Genomic DNA, 25,180 nt, shown 5'->3' with positions numbered 1-25,180 from the left:
ACAATTTTACGTGTTACATAGGGCATATATGACCCCGAAGCATATTAAGCAGTTCTTTAGGGTGGAAAAGGCTGGCTGCCCTAGGTGTGGGACAGAAGATGCGGACTTTCGGCATATGCTGTGGTCCTGCCCGAACCTGACAGTATATTGGGGAGAAGTACTAACGGCACTGGAGTTGACAACGGAGCGAACACTTAACAAGGACATGGGGGTGAGTTTATTGCATTGGTTTCCGCATACAAAACGCAACAAAGTGACCAGCAGATTTATAGATTTAGTAGTTATGTTGTTGGGGAGGGTTGAGCGATATTGATACTAGTATGCAATAATTGTTGATGCACTACGAGACACCGCAACTAGTTGCCTAGATGACAATATGTAATCCTCTGTTTGGAAAGGATAACAACTTTGAACTATAATGGGCAGAGGACAGTTAATAACCATGTACTCTGTGAAAAATATGAGGATGTTATGATGATGTTTGAAAAACAAAAACAATAAAAAAATATATATTAAAAAAAAAATGGAGTGCACCTTGGTAACGCGTGCTACATGATGGAAATGAGGGATGTCATTAGTAAACTGTGGAATGAGTCCATTTGGTACCGTCGGGTTTAAGAGTGAAAGGTGCACTGACGCAAGGTGGGGCAGGTAACCGCCCTTCGGGGGTTTCCTGGTTGGCAGTAATTTGGAGGGGTGGGGAGTCTGACGGGCATACTCACCCCTCCGGGGAGGGGGATGCAAGTGCATGATGGGGGTACGGCATGCAAGAGTGCGATGGCTGGAGATGCTGGAGGAGGTTGAAAGATAAGTGAGGAAGCGAATGGAAGAAGGGAAGAGGTTGCTGAGTGAATTGGGAGAGAGTAACTGGAGTGTGTGAATGGCGGATGGATGGAAGATCTGAGTTTGGGGATTGGTATATGATATTGATGTTTGGGTTAAATTATTGTTGTCAACCTTGTCCTAATAAAATGGCCTTTTACGCTAACATACAGCATGGAGTGATTATTGCGTGAATGTCACACTAAGGGCCGTTCACCACCGGCCCCTGTCACTGCTCACCCCATGAGCCACGTGGCTTTCTGCCCATCTCCCAAACGCAAACTTGCCATGGTTACACAGACAAGTTCCTGTTGTGCAGTTCATCGCCTGTTCAATTTTGTTTTGGAGCTAGTCCAACCTTCATACTGTGTGCCTCCAACTTTCCAATGCCTCTCACAACCAGCGCCGGGGGATCACCGGGAAGCCAGGTCCACCTCTACTACTCCCACAGAACGACCTCAAACCGTCCCAAAGGTAGTGTGACCAGGCATCCCAGATTTGCCCAGACAGTCCGGGTTTTTCACCAGCTGTCCGGGTAGATTTCAGGAAATTCAGCTCCTGTCTCGGTTTTTAGAGAGGGTCAGCTGAAAACGACAGGAGGTGTTTTTTATGTTGTACTAAGCAGGGATAGTGAGCTGCTGTTTCCAGAAAGCAAGTTAATTAACAGGGAAGCTTCTGGGTTTAAAAATGGCATTTTATGTATGTTCTAACTACTTGTTCTGTAATTCCGTGCTGAGAAGCGCTGTCATTCTGTGCGCTCGCTTGAAGTAAAACTGTAGTCCTTCTTCTATTTTCATGAAATGTCCCGGTTTTTGGCTTTACAATTCTGGTCACCCTACCCAAAGGGGCCCAGGCTCACTGCCTGAATTACTGAGCCTCACGGGCCAAACCTGCCCGAAGCACCAGTGGGAGCCCATTCACACGACGGGGTCGGGAGCCTCCCACCCTCAGATCAACCATTCCCCTGCACACACAACTCCACGCACCACCAGAAAGGGGGTGAAGCAACTAGGCCCAAAAATGATCAGCAGCAAAGAAAGGCCACAAAGGCCCTTCATGGCAGAAAACTCACTGCGCATGACGAACACCACTTGGTCCTGGGAACACGACACCAACGGCACGATACGGACACAGCGTGTCCAACGGGGGACAAAGAGGGTGGCCAGTGGGTGGGGGCAGGTATAAATACCTGTCCCCAGCCCACCACACACCGGAAATGATGCTGCAGAAGCATCAGACCTGAGGGGGGACTCCCAGAGGAGCGGGTCCCAGTGACAAGGCGCGGGAGGTGCCTGAAGTGGCACTCAGGGGGCCACCCTCTATGAGGGCCCACTGCATGCGCCGCGAGCAGCCGCATTCTTCTTCCTCAAGTGCAACTCTACAGTCACGTCACCATCCCAGCAAAAGACCCATTTCAGCTCCACGGGGAATAAAAGAGAAGTCAGGCAGCCCCTGGTATCTAGTCCAGGACTCTTGAGATTAGTAATTTATTTAACTCTTGTGATTAGTCAGAAGGGAGCCAGTCTGTCAGATTAGTTTGAACACAGTTAGAAGCTGGGGTAGACATGGGGTACCTCTCTGGTTGTCTCACTGTGTAGTAAACGTATGTCTGGCTTTGAAGTCCCCACTTTGAAGCCAAGTAAGAAGAGGAATTAAACACTGGGGGCTCGATTCACAAAAGGCTTACGCACTTGCAGAGGGACCTACGAACTGCACTTTCTCATTGCGGAGGTTCCGCCATGAGCGAGGACCCCCGAGATTGCAGGCCCCTTTGTGAATCGGGCCCACTGAATATATCACATTCCCTGATCAGGGATGCCCTCCACTCTCTGGATAAACAGACATGGAGTAAAGCAGAGGTGGAGCAATGAAAGGGAAAACCCACTTGGTGTTAATAGCTTTAGACTTTTTCTACTTACATGGGAGACATCCCACACCTCCCGAAGGCACCAATCACCGGCCTTCCAGCTCTAGCCGGTCAAAGAACATGAACAGGGAAGAGGCTGCCGCAGTCAGCTGGATCCTATACCAAATTCTAGTCTCATTATCTCTGAAAATGTGTTTCTTCGCAGTCCAAACGCCTTCCTCTGGGTTGGGTCCTCTAATAGATTGAGTGGTTTGTGTATGGATGAAAACCAAATTGGGGCACCTTAGGTGAAAAGTAAGAGTATTTTTAGAATGTTATAGATCCAATAATAGTTGGAAAGAATGTCCACCATATGCTAAAGTAGCATTAAGCATTTGTAAATGATTGGTCTGAATTTATCTTAACACGGTTGAGCGGCTCGAGTGTTGACAAAGGTGATGCCCAAATAGTTATAATAGTTGGCATGTTCCAATGGGCTTCATTCAATAAATCAATCTCCTCAAAAGATTCTCCTGTCTGAAAAAGAGAATTTGCACTTTTCTTCTTAAGCGGCAACTTGAGCATACTTCAAGAGCACATCTAATATAAGATGCAGTACAGCTACAGTCTGACCTCCCGGTAAATCATCTATGTGATATATAGTTCCAAATTTAAGTCCACCAAGATCAGGTGGGAAAACACAGAGATCCAATAAAGCAAAGTTTAATTGTGCTAAATGTAAGTGTTCAATGATGTTGGAGGGAGAATGCAACAATGTCTGATCCCTGGATTGTAGACTATCTGTGAAGGCGCAATAGATGTGTCAGTATTAGATATGTGTGTCCATGGGAATAGTTATAAATCAACTAAGATACATATTTAACCGCCTAACAGACCCAACACTCCCATAATAAGGCTTCTTGCAAATGGTTGAATGCCTTGGAAAAATCAATAAAAGCACAATCAAATTGTACAGCATCTGCCACTGGTGATCGACCAGTTACAAGATTTAAAACTGCTCCACTATGAACTGCAGAAGATAACCGATTCAAATCCAACTGAGTGATGGGAATAATGTTGTTACTGTCATTCCAATTTTCCAATTTATTCAGGATGGTCTTAGCAAATTACTTGAAAGGAGGACACAACATTGATAAAAGTCGATAAACACCTGAATTGTTAGGATTCAATTAAAATAAATGGCACAGAAAGTGCGCCATTCCAGTATATCAGCGCTGTATGTACTTCAGGTCAAGGGGGGTATTAAAAACGTGGGCTTAAGACCATTTTGCGCGTTGTAATGAGATCTAGTACTTGTTTTTTCAAATTCTAAAGTGAATTGTTTCGCAAGCTCAATGATCGGAGTTTAATGCTAGATTCTTGCTACAGCCAACTGAGCACGTGAAAATAAAACAGGGAACTGACCTGTCACCGTATGGGTTGTGTGTGGAGCGGGGTACAAGGAGTAGAGTGTGTCTTTTCATGAGCATTGCTTCGGGTACATTGTGTGCTACTGGCTGCTAAAAATGATGGTACTATGTCCAGATCTGACGTCAGTATTCTTCCCAGGCACCACCCATACAGTGTTGTAAAAACAAATTGGCAACAGTCGCTAGGCGGTGACCCAATGGTTAAATTACGATTTCTTTATAGGGATTCTCATGAACCTAAAATCTGGAGAACACATGAAACATGACACCCCCTGAGCCTGACCCAGGCCTGACCGTAAGCGGGTTGAGCAAGAGACTCATTTCGCAATAAGCTGGCCACGCCCTGTGCCTTTCTGATATTGGTGTGCGGTCGCACATTAACACCAGGGCACTGTAAGTATATCTCCCCACCCTTGAAAGTCCTTTTTCCACCATCAAAGGAAAGTTACACAATTGCTTATATTTCAAGATTGCAAGTCAGCATAGATGCTTAACATAGAGAAGTGAAACTGGGACTGGCCCTTCTGATTTCCTCTTTGTGCCCCATTGTGTAACTTTTCTATACATATATATGTATATAACTAGAGTAGTGTTGTATCCCAAGTTACCTTGGACAGAAACTGAAGGATTTGAGGCTCCACTTGAAGGAGTACAAAATGGCACCTTGCAGAAGAATGTCCTGTCTGTTGGCGATCTTCATTTTAATTTCTATTCCAAAAGGATTTTCTTCAGACCAGGCTGAGTCAGACTGCTGTGCTAGTAAGTGCCCTGTCATTGTCTTTCCTGCTGGATGTTTACCTCACCTCAGACATGCTAGGTTCTCTGTGAAAATGACCCAATGTTTTCCCTTCAAAGCAGCCGCCATTTTGTTCCATCCTCACCAGGGTATGTTTCTTAGACTGATAGGTGCCCTCTTTTTCCAACCCTGAGATCTCTTCTCATTCTAACACTTAATGGAGATTCCTTATTCTTCGCTCAGTTCAACTGGACGGTAATCGCTTTGAACAGGGTGGGCTTTGTATCTCTCTGACTCTAGTAGGGCCACCATATTCTTCCATCTTCTCTGGGTTCCTGTGGGCTTATCTCCCTCCACTGTCTTTGGCAGTCAGAATGGGGCAGACGATTCTTTTTTCTGTATGTTATCAGTAGGTTGACAAGTGGGTTGTTTGCTTTTCATCTTCATACTTTGACCTCTTCCCTTCTGGAGGTATCTCACGGTCCCCTTATTTCCTTCAGTTCTTGGAGTCTCCATCCGCTTCCAGTCTCTCTGAACTCAGTCATTCCATCTGGATTATGAGTTCGTGGGAACCTCTATATTTTCGCCTTCTTATTAGGGTAGATTCTGTTCTGTTTGTTCTAAAGGTAGTTTCCATATGTCCCTTCAGCTGGTGGGGCTCGGTATTAAAAGGAAGACCTAATCCCTGGCTACCCCCTGAAAGCTGCAAGTACCCAAGTCTTTCCTTGTACAACATATTTAAGTTTTTTGCATGCATGAAATTGTTTACACAGTAATGAATGCACCAGTTTTGTAAATAAAAACCCAGGATTGAAGCCACGTGCTGCATCGCAGCACCCAGCCAAGCCCATCGACCTGGATTTCTGCGGTGTAACCCCTTCCCTTTTCTTGTGTTTCTTGGGCAGAGCTGAAGGGGATTTCCCTGTGCGGCACGGACAAGAATGTATTTCTCCAGGGACAGCCAGGAATGCCCGGGGTGCCAGGGATTCCAGGAACCAACGGGAATGCTGGCGTCAAGGGTGAACCTGGAACCCCAGGCCCCAGAGGTGAGAAGGAAGAGGGGAATCCATGGCTAGGACAATTAAGATGGCTGCAGAAAGTGGGGACGGATGGAGTGTAACAGAAATCTAGGTGACATTCCTATGAGAGGCAGGTTGATAGATTAGAAACAAGTCGATATAATGTCAACATGTTAAATACTGACCCACTTATGCACAAACTTCTGGGTTGAGGAAGAGTGATTTGTCCAAGATCACACTCAGTGTTCCTGGCAGAAACTAGACACGGCCTGAATATTGTTTACTCTGCACTAAGCCTGAAATAGGCATATCGGGTTATTTAACAATATGTAGCGTTTTTAAAACACGGCATTCCTCGACTAGCCCCCATCGATCACCACATAGCTGCCAAGTGAATACCAAATAGATCCCAATGACCCGAGGGTGAGACTGAAGCCCACTCCCCCCTCCCCCCCACCCATCTTTACATGGCCCAGCGGCTGCCATTTCTCCATCCTGCCCACCGTTCCATAAGCTAAGAATGAACGCCTCATTTTCACCCTTCCTGTAGCCCTCCCTCCCACTCCACGCTTCTCGATTCTCTGCTGGACCTTCCTGGTGATCCTGGTCTGGATGCCTTTCATGAAATTGGGACGATACAAATTCCACCGCACACTTTCACCTCTGTAACTATGCCTTAACACTATGCTCCTGTAGGGCATTTCCTCATCAAGAGCTTTCACTTGTTATACATGATACGACTTTATGATGCTGTTCATGATTGTATCTAATAAAGCTGACTTTAAAATATCGATTACACTAAAGTCAAGTTGAAATTGTTGCAGTAATAGTGTTGCATCCTTCATTATTACCTGTGACAATTCCAAACATGTCGAATTACATGTATTCTTGAATTTATCTAACTGTACCCCAATAATCTTTTAGTACTCATCCCTGAACCCTCAAAACCCAAACTACCCCTTAATACTACCCTTCCGATTGCCCTAAAAAAACCTTACTACTCCTTAACGCTATCTTTCCCTAAACCCTAAAAGCCCGAGCTACCCCTAGAGTTACAAATTGATGAACCCTAGCGACCCCCTACTACCTATTAACACTACCCTTCCATGAACTTTAAAACCCTTACTACTTCTTAATGATTCCCTTCCCTACACCTTAAAAACCCCTTACTACCGCTTAATACTACCCTTCTCTGAACCTAAAAAAAATCCTATTATCCCTTATTGCTACCATTCTATTAACCCTAATAAAACACTTACTACCCTTTTACCCTACTCATTCCTAAATCCAAAAAACACCACACTCCCTCTGAATGCGGCCCTTCCCTGAACCCAAAAATCTCTTTGTTCCCTTTTTGCTACTCTTCCCTGGACTCTAAAAAATCCTTACTACCCCTTGACACTACCCTTCCGTGAACCCTAAAAGCCCCTAACCACCCATTAACACAGCCGATCCCTTAGCAGAAGCCGGCAGCACAAGTGTAACAGGCTGCAGTACTGATGGGTGATGGGTGGTATATAGTCCATATTTATTTTACTGTCAGGTGACAAATCCAGCAAATGCTCCTAGTTCATTTTATATGCGACGTCATCATGAAGAAGCCCTGTTAGCCTTGCTATAGATAAAAAAAGCCAACAAATAACCCTTAGTGAGGAAGCACGGTTAATCATTTCTTCTCTTGGACTTCATAATCCATTAACTGAGATGCACTCAATAGTGTTAATGCTGGTGTTCAGTTACTAGACACGGGGCCTCATTTATCGGCTATTGGCATAGGGCAGCGCAGTAAGTCTTCTCGCTGTACTGCCCTGCGCAAATGTGAAAGGGCAGGAATCCACCGTATTTAAGTAATACAGTGCATTTCTGTCCTTTCCCCCCTCCACTGGTGCACAATTTGCTGCATAGCACCAACACAGGCACCCTTGCGCCATGGTGCGAGGGTGTCTGCATTGTATGCTAAATTGTTTTTGTGCAGGACGAGGCACCTTCCTGCACAAAAACAATCCTGAACTGCGTTTTCCTCTTTCTGTGTGTTGGAAAAAGGAAAAACAAGAAGAAACCAAAATATTTCTCCTCGTTACGCCTGCTCTGGGAAGGTGTAAGGTTTTGGCACTGCCCCAGCTTTACATGATACAGTAAATCGGGGGCAGCGTCAAAATCCATGGGCGTTGCGTGGGAAAACCCACCGCAATGCCTATGGAACATTTTCCCTGGGGCAGAGTAAGGCAATGCAGCGACTTGCACTTCTTTGTATTACTCCATAAGAGGCTTTGAGTGGCCTCACAGATGTGGCTGAGAGTTCTGCGCTGCAGGAGCATCAGAAACAGGGACACTCGGCAGAGCAAGCCTCTCATAAGTAAGCCCCACAGTGAGCAAGGGAAGGGCATGGAATGAGCTGCAGAATGTTAAACACGGTGCATTCCTGCCCTTTCACTTTAATGCAGCGCAGCAAGTTGGCTTCCTGCACTGTGTGAAAGTTTGATAAATCTGCCCCTCTGTGTCTATGGATGTTTCAGGAAAGCGGCCTGTTTAGTGCCAGCCCAGGGGGTTGACCGCTTAAGAAAGCTGTTGCACCGGTGAGTGGGCTACTATGATAAGGGAATGTTGGGGAAATTCGTTGTGGTGGGCGAGGGGGTTCGTTAGAGATAGTGTGTGCACCTATTTTTGCGTGTGTGTGCGTTCTCCCACTTTTATATGTCTAGTCGAAAATATGTCCACAAACTTCTAGCCAATTTCCATCTCTCCGGCCTTTAATTCACACAAAGAGGGCTGTTTGCTGTAACCCACTGGAATGCCACAGACTTCTGCTGCCACCTGTTGGTAGGCCTGGAGAGTCTGTCTTGAAGTCAACAGCCCTGTTCCAGCCACTAAGGGTCATCAGCACAGGGATCTGGGCCCCAGGACTAACCTTGATTTCTAGTCCTGGCTGGTCGAGATCTGGTGTGGTCTAACTGGCCAGGGTACCTTGACTAGCAAGGTGGAAGTCACGACCCACGTAAGGACCCTCAGTCGTCCCAGGTAGGTAAAGAGAGCGCTGCACCTGAGCGTCAGCACCCCGGCGTGCTCTGATGTGCTCTGACAACAACAGCTCTTTGCCCATGAGGTGCTTGGCTCTTAAGGAAAACATAAGTGCAGAGCAGCCCCTGCCAGACCCTCGGATGCTCTCTCCAACCCCCTAGCCCCTTTCCTTGTTAGGAACTGTGGGGGTCCATCCCTAGGTGAGACAAAAGTCTGCAGAGAGCAGAGTGGCAACTTAGGAAGCAAAACCAACCATCCACATTTGAGAAACTTTCGGTGGACGGTATTTACTCGACTGGTAATAAAAAGTACCCCTGGAGGCTTCAGCGGCAAAGCACATTTTTTAATTCCTCCACAACTCACCAAACACAATACATGCCAGACACGCTTATCGCGGCCCATTCACGTTTTTTTGGAAAGGTTGGTGCATGCTGATCTAGGGGAATGCAAGTGGAGGGCAAAGTTCAAGGCGGTCAAAATGCACAGCTTTGAGGGAGATGAGTGTGGTGTCTTGGGCGCCTGTGAGCAGCACACCGCCCCATCAACGGGGGGGGGGGGGGGGGGATATAGGGGAGGGGGGATAGGGGCTTGCATGTGTAAGCAGAAGGTGTATGCTGGGAGAAATGTTTCTTATCTTTTGTGGGAAGCAGAGCTGATACCAGGCTGTCTGGGCAATCGTGATACCATGTTTTTTTGTAGAATGTCAAGTTTTAATTTATGAGCCCAGTAAATTGGCATTTGAGGAGAGGGAGGGGGAGAAGCCATTGAACTGCATCGTGTTCCCCCAATGATGAGTGTGAGAAAGAAGAGCAGCTGAGCCAGAGACTTTTTAAGGCATGGGCAAAGTGGGCTCTGGCCCAGGGCCCCAGCCTTTCAGGGGGCGCCTTGATGGAGCCAGCTCTGTTCTCCATGAGTCTTGCCCTGATGACCTTGAATAATTCTTAAACAGATAGTTTTAAATACTGTTTTCCTTGAATTTATTTTTAATGTGGGCGATGTGTTGGAGTCTATTACATATATTTTGCAGAGAAATGTTGTATTTATGTTTCATGGAACATCCCTCAGAAAAGGTTCTTTTAGATCAAAACAGGACCTCGCATATGAGAAATGGGAGGGTGTCGCTGGGATTATTTGCAAAATTAGTGAGTTGCTGCTGTTTTACAATATTGAAAACACATCATTATCCCTGAATATTTGATGTAAAAACATTTACTATTCGGATGAGTGCGCTTGTGTCAGTGACCTGGCAAAGGGAGTATGAAAGAGTTTAAATAGGATCATACATTCAGAGCTGTTCTGAATAGGGGCCCCCTTAACACGGTTGCCCAGGTCCTCCAATATCCTTAAGATGTCCCTGAGCTGAGCAGATGAGGGGCTGGTGACTGAGAGGAAAAGCATTGGGTTGTTGCAAGTTTGTAAATTAGAGTGGAGACACCTGAAGCAAGAGGGAGTGAGACTGGGAGCTACACGAGAAAGACTCTCTGGGCTTTTGTGTTCTGGGGGGTCATACATGTGGTGGAGATGGCAATGATGTAACAAGCATTGGCATAGCCAATAGGTCTCGCCTTTGGGACCTTATAAGTGTTTAGCCTGAGATTTTTGTAATGTTTTTAAGGGATGTTATAGAGCAATGTAGCCGTTGTGTTTTATACTGTAAAGTTTGTGTGCAAGTTGTGATTAGTAGTGACGTAAGGGTAGTGGCATGGTGTGGAATATAGTGGTGAGTTGTGATATGATGTGTGTTGGTGGGATGTATGGGTGTAGTGTGTTTTGCTGGTGTGTATGTTGGTGGTATATGCAAGTTTACACCCCCCAAAAAACCAATTGTAATGATATTAGTTATGTGCGTAGTGTGATGGTATTAGAGAGAAGAGGGGAGAATAAGACAGAGAAAAGGGACAAAATTTGGGTATGAGAGAAAGTAACAGGGAAACAGAAAGGGCAAGAAACGGGGGGACTGAAAAGAGAGGACAGAGTCAGAGGAACGTGAAGAAAGACGGCCCTAGGAGCTGTTCCTAGGCACGGGGTGGTTACGTGATTTGCTCACAATCACAGGCTGTTGAGTCGACGCAGACCGCCAGCTCTAAAGTAGGCGTCTCTGGCCGTTATGCTACACCTTTAACTCTCAGCCCTTGTTACCTACTCTGGTTGTTTGTCTCTTCCAGAAAAGGGCCATGGTTATGAGTCAGGCAGAGAGGAATTACTGTAGGATCATGAGTCGATCAGCATTAAAGCACCTGGTATTCCTAGTTGTTGGAACACCGGACCCCATTTTAAAGGCAGTAATTCTACTTAGTAAAATCGTAGGAGACTTTGGCTGCAGAAGTCAAGCCTCGTCACCCGATTTGTTTTTTTTATTTCTGGTGGGGACGCATTCAGTTCTACCCCCTGCCCCACCTTCTAAGCCCTTTTCCTTCCTAATCCCCACAGCCTCTCCCTCTATCCACTCCCCACACAGACGCTCCCACATACATTGATCAGGTGGTAAATGTATGCGTCAAATCCCATGGAATTTAGAATTCTGCATCGTTTGGTGACCATAAATCCAGTTCCACATGGTAATTCCCCATTCCAACTCTTATTATTATTATTTACCGTATGGAATTCTAATTCACCTGATAATGATTGGTGGGGCGTTCCAGTGTCTGATCTGATTTTACCAGGCACTCATTTTTCTCAGAGCAGGTGTGAATGTATGCCTTAAAACTGGGAATTCTGTTTGGCTTTACAACCAGGAAGTCCAGCTCCAGAGACCAATTCCCCATTCCAATACATAATGTCATGGTACTGGTGCCATGTTACTGCACGTTAATTTAAATTTCACCTGCAGATTTACCCCCATGCCCTAAACAAGTACCGTGCAATTCCTAATCAGCCCCAAAGAGTCAGAAATGCATCTCTTCCCATTTGCATCTGCTGGTTAAGTTTGTTTTAATGTTTCCCTTAGCTTGAAGATGGTAGCTGCCTTCCACACAGCAGCAGCTCTCTGGTGCTTTTAACATACAAAGATACCCACATGGAAGAAGAAATGCAGTTGACATATGAAACTTTTAAATGTTTTTACCTTATGAGGTGTTCAGTTTTGCACGAATCTATTGTCCTTCTCCCCTCACTTTCACACCCAAGGCTCATCTGTGAACGATTTAGGGCATCACGTCTCATCTCCATCGTACCTGCTGCCTTCCTGACCTCCAGATTAATATTTGGATGAAGCCAATTAAAAGTTCCTCTCAAATTAAATATATATGCAGTTGGGAACAGGTGCTGGAATACATTCTCAAAGATTTTCCTGACAGTAACACAATTCTCACTTATTTAGGCGGAAAAATATGTTTATTTCCGGTCCATAATTCATGCTTGTTTGTGCTTCATTATCACCTCCAAAACACGTCATATACGAGCTTCATGAATAAGAAAAGCAAATAAATGTGCATTCATAATAAGACAGAGCCGCCTAAGAATGCGCCTCATGTTTTGCTGGTAAAGTGTCATGATTGCTGTTTTAGTGAAACGCTCGCTGCTGATTTCGACCATGATCTGGTTATCACGCGTGACCCTCTTAGTGATTAAATTGGCCAAATAATACAGCCTGATATTTGTATCCTTTGAAAGCCGCAAGAGGGTGGTATAAAGTGTGATAAACAAACAGGCTTTTGTTTTCAGAGGGCAGCTATTGTTGTCTTGTAACATGTAACTTGGAGAAAACAAAGATGTTGAAAGTGAAACTGTGAATCACCTGCCAGACAGGGCCGTGTCCAGGGGAAGTCAACATCAAGTGTGTACATAATTCGCCTTCTTTCAGACACTTGGATTGTGTAATACCCTGATTTAGTTGCTATTTCTACCTGAATGGATGGTACCCTGTGGTGTGTTAGATGTGACGCACCATTCTATTTCCTTTGTTTAAGGATTGCCCTTCCTGGCAGGCTCTGCTCTTGTAGGACACGACGTGCATAATCACAGCTGTAAGAGGAGATGTTAATCGGCAGCGGTGAGGAGAAACAGATTTAATGTATGATAATCCGTCCTACGGCCAGCATCTGCCCACAGAAAGCCAGGCATCCGACTGTCAGAGGGATAGAAACCAACAGCTGCCGAGAATATTGAAGCGTGAGGCAAGCACACCCCAAACGCCACAAGAATAGAGACTAGCAGGTGACGATCCGGCATACCGTATGGACCACCATTTGCTGGGTGCTGGAGGGGTTATGAGGGCGCTATACAACTAAAACAGAAGACATGGCCTCACGGGCCCAACGGCACATACTATACAGGTCTGGTTCTAGGCACAACGAGCGCTAGGATGGGAGGAAAAGATAACACAGGCCACGCCATTGTGGGACACCAAAAGACTAGGTGTGATGCGCAATACTAAGGGGTTTCGACAATGGGATCTGATAGGAATCTCGAGAGTCGGAGATCTCTGGAAGAAAGGTGAAATAGTCACGTTTGCGCACTTACAGACTGCATATGACCTGGCAGACACCAAACAATTTCGCTACCTACAAATTAGACACGCACTCCTGGCTGCGATTCCACCGGGTGCACGGCTGGCAGAGTCCTCACCGCTGGAAGATAGACTCCTCACAGAACATCTGGCTAAAAAAGCCACATCCCAAACATATCGGAAAATAATAAATAACCAGCCAGACCCCCTAAAAGCCCTTAAATCTAAATGGGAAACAGAATAAGGAGACTTTGACGAAACGGATTGGCAGGAAGCACTTTCATCCCCCAAAGAGGTGGGGATACCATCAAAACTTAAACTGATACAATAAAAAATTCTACATCGCACGTATTATACCTGCACACTCCTGCATAAACTTAATCGGACAGATTCATCGCTTTGTCTTAGACGGTGTGGTGAAGAAGGGACTCTCTTTCATACCCTCTGGCTATGCCCCGTAATTGTCCGGTACTGGAAGGTGATAATACGCACACTCTCATAGGTGATGAAAATTACGACTCTCCAGGAACGGAGGAGATGCCTCCTTAATATATGGGAACCCACAGATCTTAATCGTACAAAGCAAGCCTGGGTGACATTGGGAATGATGTTGGCGAAGCGAAACATAGCTCAGCGGTGGGGATCCCGACAGCCCCCTACCCTTCCCCAGTGGTGTAGGGACATGGATACCACAATGATCGTTGAAAAAACAGTATATATACATAGAGGCTGCCCCAAAAAATGGACCCAGATATGGGGAGGATGGAATGCCTACTGGGGGAATATATGCGACCCCCCCAAAAGAAAATTCAGATTTAGACATGAGTGTTTGAATGGATTAAAGATGATAAATGGTAGAATAATAAACACTACGAAAGTCCACGATAAAGCTAGAGGGCAGCAAGGGATCCACTGTTACTGTTACGTCAATGTATTGTTATGTCGGATTCTGAATGAATATGCACAAATTAATGGTCTGAATCTCAACATATTCCATGGCAATGAATGTTTATTTGTTTTGAAAAATGTCAATAAAATTTTTTTTTAAAAAAAAGAATAGAGACTAGCGCGGCCGCGCGAAAGTGAAAGCGATTGCGCTAAGGCCACGCTATTTAAAAGCACGCCGCCATGCGCGCACGTGTGCGACGGGAAGACCCGAGCTATCACAACAAAATAGCGTGAGACTGTCCACTGTCCCACGGACACACGCATGCTGTCTGCATTGGATAGATGGCGAGAGCAGCCATCTTTGTCCATGCAGACGCGTGCATGAGCCCACGGGGAGAATTGATTCCAAAAGTTCCTTTCTAACGAGAGCAACGCATGCGCTGCTTTCGCCAGGCGAGAACTAAAAAACAACAAGACGAGATTGCATGAGGCAGGGTGAGCGGAGGACTCTAGGTGAATGGACAGGGATTACTCTTTTTGAGAGGCAATGAAGAGGAGAGCAATGAATTATAGTATAGTTCATGATTTATGGCCTGCCATGGCTAATTTTGTGCAGGAGGGTAGGTGTATTGTGAATTCAGTGCTCAATTTGAGCTGGTAGTTTCACTTAATTGTCAGCATCGGTGCTTATGACAGTCTGCCACAAGGTGGCGCTGCCTGGCTAATTTGGGTATGAGCATAGCAAAAGCTGTTTGTTCAGTCGATATACATTAACAATGACTAATACCTACCACCCAAGCCATTCTTATAACTTTGGGGGCCTGGAAAAGTATTGTACCTATTTGTAAGAGTGCAATAGTTAGTAGTCATGTTGGTATTGTCATTGGCAGCGCTGGCAGGGACAATGGCTGGTACAAGCAGCAAAGTCCTCTTGACGAGGGGCCCTGGCACCTATTTTTTCACAAATTAAGCACTGATGGTGGTGTGTCATTGAAGAAGATTTTGCCAAAGGGGGTGAGGATGTGGGGATGAGCCAAGTTTTAGTGATGACCATGTAGCCTGTGAATGTGGATATCAAGGAGGGCGGGTGCTTGTGTGTTATCGTGGTGTGCATTGGCAAGCACAAGAAGGAGAGGGCGGCAGGAAGGGGTTTGTGGTTGCTCATCATGCATTTCAATGAATTGTTAGGGTGGTTATGAATGAGCTGAACAGGTTTTGGTGTTCTGTAGCATGGGATGTAGTGATACATAAGATTGGGTTTTGTTGCGGTGTCATGACAGAGGTGATAGGGGTACAGAGGCTCAAGGAGCTCTAGGAAGTGGATTTCGAATGTACTGACACTAGTTACTCAAACGCAAACTGGGCGTGGTTTGTTTATGCAACAACATGGCAGCAGCATCTCCTCAGGTGATCTTGGGGGTTCATAAGAGCAGGGCTTTAGGCGGGATGAAAAAACTGGGGGGATCTCTCAAAGGGGTGTGGCCGATGTAATTAGGGCGTGGCTTAAACATAGGTAAGCTAAAAAATCTGTACTTGGCGTTGTATGCCACTGACTGGTAATTTGCTGCTTCTGTCAATGCATCCAGATATATATTACAACAAGCAACATTACACCTACAGCAAGCCAAAACTATTGGCTTTGCTAAGGGTTGTTAGCAGAGGCGCAACTAGAGCCAAATTTCGGGGGGGGGCTAAGAAAAAATTTCGGGGGGCGCTGAATCTTTAAGCAATCGGCAAAGTGGAGCTGCAGGGGCTCTTAGAAGGGGTGAAACAACAGCAAGGCCTCATTAACATGCAAATGGTCTTTAAAAGACCTGTGAAGTGCTCGGGTGCGGCTGTGTGTGCGCCGGGAAGGTGTCTCATCCCGGGCTGCCACACACGACGGGGGGGGCTGAAGCCCTTTGAGTCCAATGGGTGTTGCGCGCCTGGTTGTTAGTTGCATAAGATAAATAAGCAACAACTATGGCTTCATCATATATAATATTGAAAATGCTTCAGTTCTGAAATGTTGGGACTGTGAAAGAACTATAACAAGTCTCTGTGAAGTTACGTGAAAGGTAGTGAAAGGTGGTACTGCTGCAGAGTTGAGATTGTATTTTTCACCCTGTGGGTGAGGGCTAAAACGGAGAGCCCGATAGGGACCTGTCTCAGTACCTGCTTTTCAGAATTGCCGGTGCTGAGCACAGGTTGGACCCGGCCCACTTAAAGCCTTGCATAAGAGCATAGTAGCTGCAGTTCCTTTAATGCAGGCGGGATCAGTAAGTCAACCGATGGAGGGCAGCAGTTCATTCACATCCTTTTAGTGCTGCCTGCTGTCCTGAGAGCTGCAGGACGTGATTGAGTGTTAAAAGAGGACAATGCATAGAGTCTTAAAATTCTAATGTTCTTCCTCCCACAGGTGAACAGGGTAGTGCTGGGATCCCCGGAAAGTTTGGCCCACAAGGACCCAAAGGAGAAAAAGGTCAGTACATGTCCATACTCTAGAAACACAAAAGCATTGTATTAATTGTATATTATTTATTAAAGGGGCATCTGGTAAAAGAGAAAAACAATGTCCCTAGCCCAATCCTACATCATCACCAAACAGGATTCGGAATCTGTTTGATGATGAATTGTGGGGTTTGCGACATATTGTGGCTCCTAGATTGCACCTTTCACTAGGATTGTGGAATGTGGTGCTTAGGAGGTAGATGGTCCAAGGGTCCACTGATGCAGCCAGTAATAAGAGTAGAACTGATGCAGACATTCGAATGGGCACCTTTGCCTTCTGCCTGTTGCCGGGCAGAGGGTCATGTCTAGGCATGGTTTGCACTCATCTCTCTGGCTGACTGGGGCAGCCATGTGCCACAAGATACCAATGCCCTGGCACACACGACTCTTCTGAAGGCCGAGTCTGGTGGCTCAGTGGACTAAAGCGTCTACTGTAGGGGTCCGTGTTTGACCTCATGGTCACAGGTTCAAATCCCAGTTGGTCCACTAAAATAAGTACCATTTGGTTGGGTAACAATAAGCATCTGTTATTCAGTGCAAAGAAACCCTTGGGTCAACGTGTGCTTTACAAATACACGTTATGTTATATGTAGTACAGTTGACCACCCTCCTCTGCTCCAAGCCTTTCCCTAATTCCTCTGCAAGCCCAGAGATATTTTTCTATCCCAGAAACTCTGAATGTGCATTGGGTAAATAGGGTGGCACGTCTCAACCTTTTCCTTTCCTCCTAATAATGAACTCTGCGCTACTTGTAACCTTGCAACTGCTAACCTCGCAGCACCCCCATACCCGTTGCGCCGAGCAACATAAACACCACGGTGTGCATTGTGTCCCCCGCACACCTTGGACGTATCTAATACGTAGTAGTAAGATGCTTCTCTGCTCTCAGAAACTTGTTTTAAGCTATTTAAATATTTATAAAGTACCCCAAATAAAAGTACATGAAATAATTTTTGCATCTGATCTTTACCACAGTTTGACATTTCAGGCGAGATCAAATATGAGAGCATTAGCAGCACGCAGGTCATACTAGGAGGAGATTTACTAAGATTTTGTGCTGTATTTGCGTCACAAAAGTGATGCAAAACTGCGCAAAACCATTTAATCCTAATTAACTTTCCAGCGCTAAACTTCTTTAGCGCTGGAAATAACGTAAAAGTAATGCAAAGCAGCGCATTGCGCTGCTTCGCATTGCTTTGCGCCATGGGGGCGTACCAAGGGTGGTGCATGGTCATTCCCATGCAACCACCCAAGGTTTCTCACGCTAAATCCAATTTACTAAAACAGTAGATTGGGTTTAGTGCGAGAAAACTGCGCCCTTTTCAACTAGGCGCAAGGAAGGAGAAAGGCTTTTATTTCTCCTTCCTTTCCCACTTTGCATGCCTGTTGCACTGTGCAGCACGTATGCAAAGTGGGAAAAGCTTTGCCTCGTGTCTAGCATAGTATTTTGTACAGTAAGGGTACCCTTCCTGTACAAAACCTATGCTACACTCATGCACACACCCTAGCGTTACGGCGCTAAGGTATGTGCTTGGCGCACGGCAGCTGTAATCAGCGCCGGCGCAAGGGAAAGGGGAGGAGAGAGCCATATCTCTGAAGATATGGTGCTCTCCTGCCCCTCCCTGTCGTGCAACGCAGCGTAGCCTCGCGGGTGGCTGCGCTGCGTTGCATGGAGATTTTGTAAATCTCCCCCTAAGTGTTAACACACACTAGGATTTTGTTTTTAGTCCTACTATGGACAGCTTGAGCTGTGACATAGTCCAAGTCAGCACAAAGCACAACAGGCAGTAGGAAATATAAAGAGAGGGCTTCTGGTCTGTCCCCTTAAGCCATTAGCTTGTTTGAGTGAGCCCCCTTCAAGCACTGATTTGATGGGCTGTTTATCAGGTTTTGGAGCAGCCTCCGGCAATTTACGTATGTTTACAGTTATCCCCAGAAATCAGTGCAGAAAGTAACCCCCACAGAGCAGGTAAACTTAGCAACTGCCCTTTCTTGCCAGACCAGTTACACCCTATTCAGTATTAATATTATTCTTTTTTTTGCTGCGTCAGGCCACTCGTTTCGCATGCACTCCACCCAGTGATTCCACCCAGTGATTCTATAGCAATTAAGGCCTTCCGTAATTTGAAGCTATATTTATGTTACCTTAGACTTTACTTGACCCATACTTCGGATTCTCTGAATTTAGTACATTCCACCACTAGATGAAGCAAGTGCCACTGCTATGTTTTAAATGATTACAAGGGCAGTCTTGACTTGACATGGTACATTGGTTGCATACTGCCACATAACGAGGCCGATAGCATCAAGTTACTTATGCTCCATGCCAGAGGTTCAGTTCCATTTCATCAGAGGCCATCTGTCAAAGGCATTGTAAAATGAATTGTTCTCACCGCAAGAAGCCTTGCGACAGCTGAATATAAATATGGAATGTAACCTGGATTTTTTTTATTATGGTATTAGAGACGCTAGGTTTTCTCTCTCAAATATCAGCCATTCGAAATGCAAAGTTTGACATGTTTTTTAGGTCTCGCCTGAGCCAGCGCATGCACTGCGCTGGCGAGACTTTTAGTTAGTGGCCTTCAAAAAGCCCGACAACAGCTTTTAGTGAGATATAGAGCGTGCGGTTATGCGCACAAGCGCGCGTGCCTCGCTCCGCCGCCGCCTCTCCGTCTTCCTCGACTTCAACGTTCCTCCTCCCCCTCCCCCACCACAGAGCACGTCTGGCAGCCGCGGGTCTTGTTTGTTATTTTGGTTGGGTGAGCAAGCCTCGGAACGTTGCTGTTTCTGTAATTTCTCAATCGTGGCATGAGCTATGCTCCTTCCCGCCCCCCCCCCCCCCATGATGTGTCAGCCTGGGCTGCTGCAGCTTCAGGACACACACAAGTCTTTAGCTGATGTGTCCTGGGCTGTGCTGCTGATGGGGCTACAGTGGCTCCCTCGTACAAGGTATTTCCTAGGTCATCCAGAGGTTGAGGCACATAGAAAAAAACTACCTGAACTCTGATCCTGGGAACAATGTTGTTGACATGGCTTAAAAAACTAAAACCAAAGTGTTCTGCAACCATTTTGTTTCCCTTCACCTTACGTTTAATACAGATAAGATATAGCACACATACCTTAAATAAAAAGTAAAGTGTGTGTGTCACTAGACAGTCGCCCAACTGAATCCTGGTTGGGGCACTGGTAGAATAGTGGTGACCATTTAAAGTGCTTCGATGTCCTAACTAAATGACTGAAAGCACTGTGCATGTGACAGTCATTATTTTTAAATTCTATTGCACACAGTATAAAACAAGCATTGGCATATCCAATAGGTCTCACCTTTGGGACCTTCTAAGTGTTTAGTTATCCAGCACAATATCCTTGGTGCAACAACATCAAGTGTTGCATGGCTAAACACTTAGAAGGTCCCAAAGGCGAGACCTATTGGCTATGCCAATGCTTGTTGGTCGTAGCCTACGAGCCTCGCTCATGCCTATTATGGTCTAAGCTAAAGGTTATTCCAAGTTGTCCTTCTCACTCACATGCCTCATACCCAGGGCTTTAAGTGGGGCGGGTCTTACAAGCAGGTGCCGAAACAGGTGCCTATTGGGCTCTCCGTTTTTGCACTCACCATGGAAAAAAATAAATCTTACCTCTGCAGCAGCACTACTCTTCACTGCCTTTGATGTAACTTCAAAGAGACTCATTACAGTTCGTTCACAGTCCCACCATTTCAGAACTAAAGCATTTTCAATATGTTATACTAAGGCATGGTTGTTGCTTATTTATCTTATGCAACTAACAACCATTGACAAAGTCAATAGTACTGACTTGTTGTAATTGTAATGTTACTTGCTGTCATATATCTGGATGTAATGACAGAAGTAGCTAAATACCAGTGGGGTGGTACACCAAGGTAAGCATAAATTTCAGCTTGACCTTGCTTACACGGCCTTAATTACATCGGCCACGTCCCTTTCAGAGCCCCGCCCCAGTTTTTTTAATCCCATTTAAAGCCCTGCTCGTACGCTGAATGATTGTCAAGGCACATTTCCCCATTCACGGCTCTTGTTCTAGACGCCTTTTGCTTCGCAGTAACAGCCATGGATCCAGGCAGCCTCGCTGGGAGTCTGTTGCTAAGCCTGTCTGGTAATGACCTGCCTAGCTCCTGCCTGGAAGCCCCTGAAGCGAGGAGTCTGGGCCCCATACAAGTGAAAGTCAGACAGATCACATGACCTAGGAAGATGGTGTTGGCGCTTCCACCTCCACCTGCAATCTACACTCCCTCCGAGTCAAAGTGACGAAGCACTCATGCAGCACATATACCTGCCAATCAGAAGCCCCTCCTAAGGCATACCGACAGACAAGCAAACGCTGCCTCTAAATCACCATACCCTACTGCTAAGAGAAACTTTGCTGCATCCCCTTCCCCGGAAGTGCAGCTGCATCACTGGAACCTACAGGCTCTTCCTTTCCTCCTACATGCACCTCGGACTTGTCACCTGACTAGGGTGACCAACCGTCTGTAAATTTCACGGACTGCCCGTTATTTGGGTCTCTTGTCCATGAGGAATTATTTCACGGACGCCTTTTGTCCGTAAATTCAGATGTTGGAGCGACCTGTTCGCCTGCAAGCAGCCTGAGAGTCCTGTAACTCTCACTGCAGGGGCCAGCTCCTCTCTCCTGCTGTGATCAGTGGCCAACAGCAGCCCCACCCCGACCTGGCACAGGCTGCTATCTGCCCATTATCATTCTGTATGTCGGCCTAATTATCACATACAGAATGAAAATTGGCCTCTCTTCCCAGTGACAGCATTTGCTGGGCCTCCTCCCTCAAGAGCCCAGGGCATGGCAAACGTCTTTTGTTTATTGGTTCCTGTCACCTCATCAGGGGCCAATCTCTGGGGAGGTGGAGGTTTAATTTTGGCACATGTTACCCCGGTGCATCCACTGTTAGCCTCTTAAACTGTCACACAAGCAGTGATAATAGTACACAATTGTCCTTTATTATTTATTTCTTTTGCTCTAATAGTGCAAAGTATTTTCATGTTTACCCTGACCCCGAGCCCCCTTAGCTTTTATACGTCACATCCCCTTGGGATGATTGATCGGATCGGAAGTTTTTTTTCAATGGGGGAGAGGGGGCATGTAAGATCTGCGAAGCCTTTAGCTTTGATTTTTTTCTTCATTTTTTTAAAATGTAATATGAAAACGCAGGTGTTTAAGTTTCACTCGCACACACAACAGATGCACTGCAAGGTTGTCTCAATCTAATATAAACTTATTTTGACTTGTGTTGGTTGTCTATATACTTATGTAATATTGCGCGGCCCCCTCTGATGTGTCTGTAAAACTTACCTTTTGTCCTGAATTTTTGTCTTCAATTCTGACCTTCTGTCCTGAATTTTTGTCCTGAATATTGACCCTTTGTCCTGAATTTTTACACTCACTGTCCTGAATTTATACCATGCCAGTTGGTCACCCCACACCTGACGCAGCATGCAGTCTCACGCAAACACAAAGCTGCATAGCCATTTTCATCCAACATGCTGTTTGAATAGGCCTTACGTTGGTCATTGGGTTGTCAAGGATGTACATTATTTGAAACATCTGGGCAGGACAGCTTCAAGGGTCTTTCACAACAGAGTTTCTCAGTCTCTAGGGCAGTGATCCAGTCTTGGCAAAGGTGCATGGCCGGCGGAATAACTCTGTAGTCTGGGCTCTGAAGCTTGAGAGACAGATTCCCTATCTGGCGCATTGGGTTCTACATAGGTTTTAATGAGGATATTAGTCCAGGCTCTGCGGCATCAGCCATGGCTTTACTTTGAGCCTGAACGATATCTCTGCTCCCAAAGGTGGGCACGTGTGGTTTCAGTCACCCTATCAACACCAACGTTACTTTCTAATTATCATGAGCTCCAAACTTTAGTTGGGACAGGCGCCATTTTGAGGTTGAAAAGATACAGTGCGAATATGGAGTGGAAGGGTAAGGCGGGGAGAACAACGTGTTGAGGCTTATTTACAAGCGCCTTGCGCCACCGGTGCGTCACTTTTAAAATGGGAAAAAGTGACGCATTGGCGGCGCAATAGGCTTGTCAATAAGCCCCGTAGTCCCTAAGAAAGCATCCTCTTAATTCTGGCATGTTCTCTTCCGTCAGGTGACCCATGCAGCTCAAAGGCGGCTATCAACTGTTCCCAAGGAACTGGAGTCTCAGGTAAGTCCACAAACTTTACATAAAAGCACAAATATGCCCCGTTTCCCTGAGGAATGTTAATGGCTCAATGGGGAGCAGTCAGAGGGACCAACAGGACGGGTTGCAGGGGCCACACAGGCAGGCCATGGCCTTCAAAGGTAAAAAAGACGAGAGACCTCATCGGGAACCCACATTCACAGAGATAATTAATACGTGGGGTACGCTCTGAAGGAATTGACTGTAGTTCATTTTTAGCTAACACGGTTCCATATTTGACCTGTTCAACGAACAAGACCCTCCTGCCCATCAGAAGAGACAGTCCAAGAACTGTTATTTCCAGTGCTTAATTTGTAAAAGAATAAGCGCCTGGGCCAAAAACTGTGCTCAAAATCCTGCTGCCGCGTTATTGTATGTGGGCATGCTGTCCAAGGCTGCATAGTCTTGATTATTACACCTCTTTAATCCACCACCACACAACCCCTTTTTCTGACTTTTGCAGGTACTTGCTTTCTCTGTTTGTCACGTTTTTTTGTCTTTCTCTTCGTCCTCTTTGTGTGTTTTTCACTCTTTTGCTCTGGGTCAATGTATGCAGAGAAAAAAATGAGGCAGTTACCAAAATATTATTGCCAGTGGGCTCCACTATGAACCACCAGCTCAAATTAGACACTGGTTATTACTAACCATGGGCGTAGATCGCATAGTAGCGCTACGCGTAGCTACGCGAAGTGCACTTCGCACTACGTGAGATACGCGTAGCACTACGCGAACTGCGTAGTACGCTGTTCACGATGATTGCACAGTGCCGGATGCTTGTCCGCACTGTGCAATCATTGCAAACGGCATCTTGCACAGTGCAAGCGGTCATTTTCTGCCGCTCGAGTAGATTTTTACTAGAGCGGCAGCTTTCTCAACGCAGACCGGTAGTTTCTCATTGTGAGCGGTCGCGAGCATACGCGACCACTCGCAATGAGAAACCTGATCTCCCCGTGTCGAGAATCTCGCCGGGAGGTTTATTTTCCACGCTCGCGATCGGCAACTTGATGTTGATGATTGCGAACGAGGAAAAAGTCTCGCGGGGATGTAATTTTGCTTGCTCGCGGTCGCCAACTTGTCGTTGAGGACCGCGAGTGAGCAAAAAATGCCCGCTACGCTACACGATTTTGTACTGTGCTACGTGCAATTCGCGTAGCGCGGTGTAGCACAAACTACGCAAATTTCGCGAGCGTAGTTATCCGCCCAGGGTTAGTTATTACGAAGTAAGAACTGAGTCAAGACCGCCCCCTCCCCGAGCCCTAAGAACTTGCAGTTTAGGGGATCGTCTGCCCTACAGTGAAGCAGGGTTGGACCCCTTTTGAGCTTAGTGTATCTTGAGTAATCTGCACAGGAGAGATAACAGTGACAGACCCTTAATTGTGGTGTTCTGTGTGACGAGATAGCTCAACAGAGGGATAACTCAGTACCACAGAGTGCTTGGATTTTGGCAGGTCGTTGGAGCTGGAGCTCTGGAATCATTCTTCAGACCAGAAGAAATAGCTGCCGAAACATTAGGGCTGAAGAGTAGGGTAGGAGGTTGGCCCAAGAGAGGATACGGTTTAATGACCCATGCCATTTAGGCTACTTTCTGCTATAAAACTATCTCGTTTTTTGCAATTCAGATTTGTCTTCTTGTTTTCATTGTCAAGGCATTGTAGATAAGTTGTAGAGTTACAGCCATATAGATATAGTCAGGATGCTGGGCAGCTTTGCCCTTCACTTAGTATTTTCCATATAGACAAGGTCACATTATTGGAAAGCATTAGTGCCATTCCCCGTCCATCTTTTTATTTGGCTCCTGTCACTGTCCATTGTAAAATTTGGCCTTTGATTTGTTAATTGGCTTATGAGTCCCTCCTTAGTACCTCCCTCTCTTCTGTTGTCACCTCCCATGAGGACACCCCCTGTTACATGTGTTGTTACTCGGTAGGTTTTAATTACATCCTCCTTTCGTTAAAGGGCTTTCTTGCTCTTCCACAAGGGCCTATTTTTTTTTTATGTACCTAGTGCGGCACGCCTCAGAACTAATAATGGCGGCCACGCTTTCCTTTAGTTCCTTGCGATCGCTGCCTTTATATAATTTACTTCTTTTTTAGGTCTCACCTAGCGTTGCAGCGCGAAGCGCTGCCATCGCTTTGCGAGGCATGCAGTATTCACTATAGTGTGGAAGCTTAGTAGAAGCTCTGCCCACTCTCCGACCCATCTTCTTCATTGGCTTAGGTTATAAATGCTGCCTTCCAATTGGTTTTAAGCTTGTTAGTCCCTCCCCATG

At 46.0% G+C, this 25,180-nt stretch overlaps 1 protein-coding gene across 1 annotated transcript in view; it reads left to right on the top strand.

The window, feature by feature from the left end:
- Window positions 1-4,691: 4,691 nt before the first annotated feature.
- Window positions 4,692-25,180, top strand: part of FCN3 (ficolin 3) — an 89,368-nt gene continuing 68,879 nt past the window's right edge. Inside the window, exons 1-4 of the mRNA XM_085645679.1 lie at window positions 4,692-4,857; window positions 5,740-5,880; window positions 16,605-16,667; window positions 22,840-22,896. Of these exons, the coding sequence (XP_085501805.1) occupies window positions 4,755-4,857; window positions 5,740-5,880; window positions 16,605-16,667; window positions 22,840-22,896 (364 nt within the window). The 5' untranslated portion in view covers window positions 4,692-4,754. The remainder of the gene's footprint in view (window positions 4,858-5,739; window positions 5,881-16,604; window positions 16,668-22,839; window positions 22,897-25,180) is intronic.

This window comes from Triturus cristatus, chromosome 3_1, assembly GCF_964204655.1.
Source record: "Triturus cristatus chromosome 3_1, aTriCri1.1, whole genome shotgun sequence".
NCBI lineage: Eukaryota > Metazoa > Chordata > Amphibia > Caudata > Salamandridae > Triturus > Triturus cristatus.
This window is presented reverse-complemented; position numbering and strand designations above follow the sequence as displayed.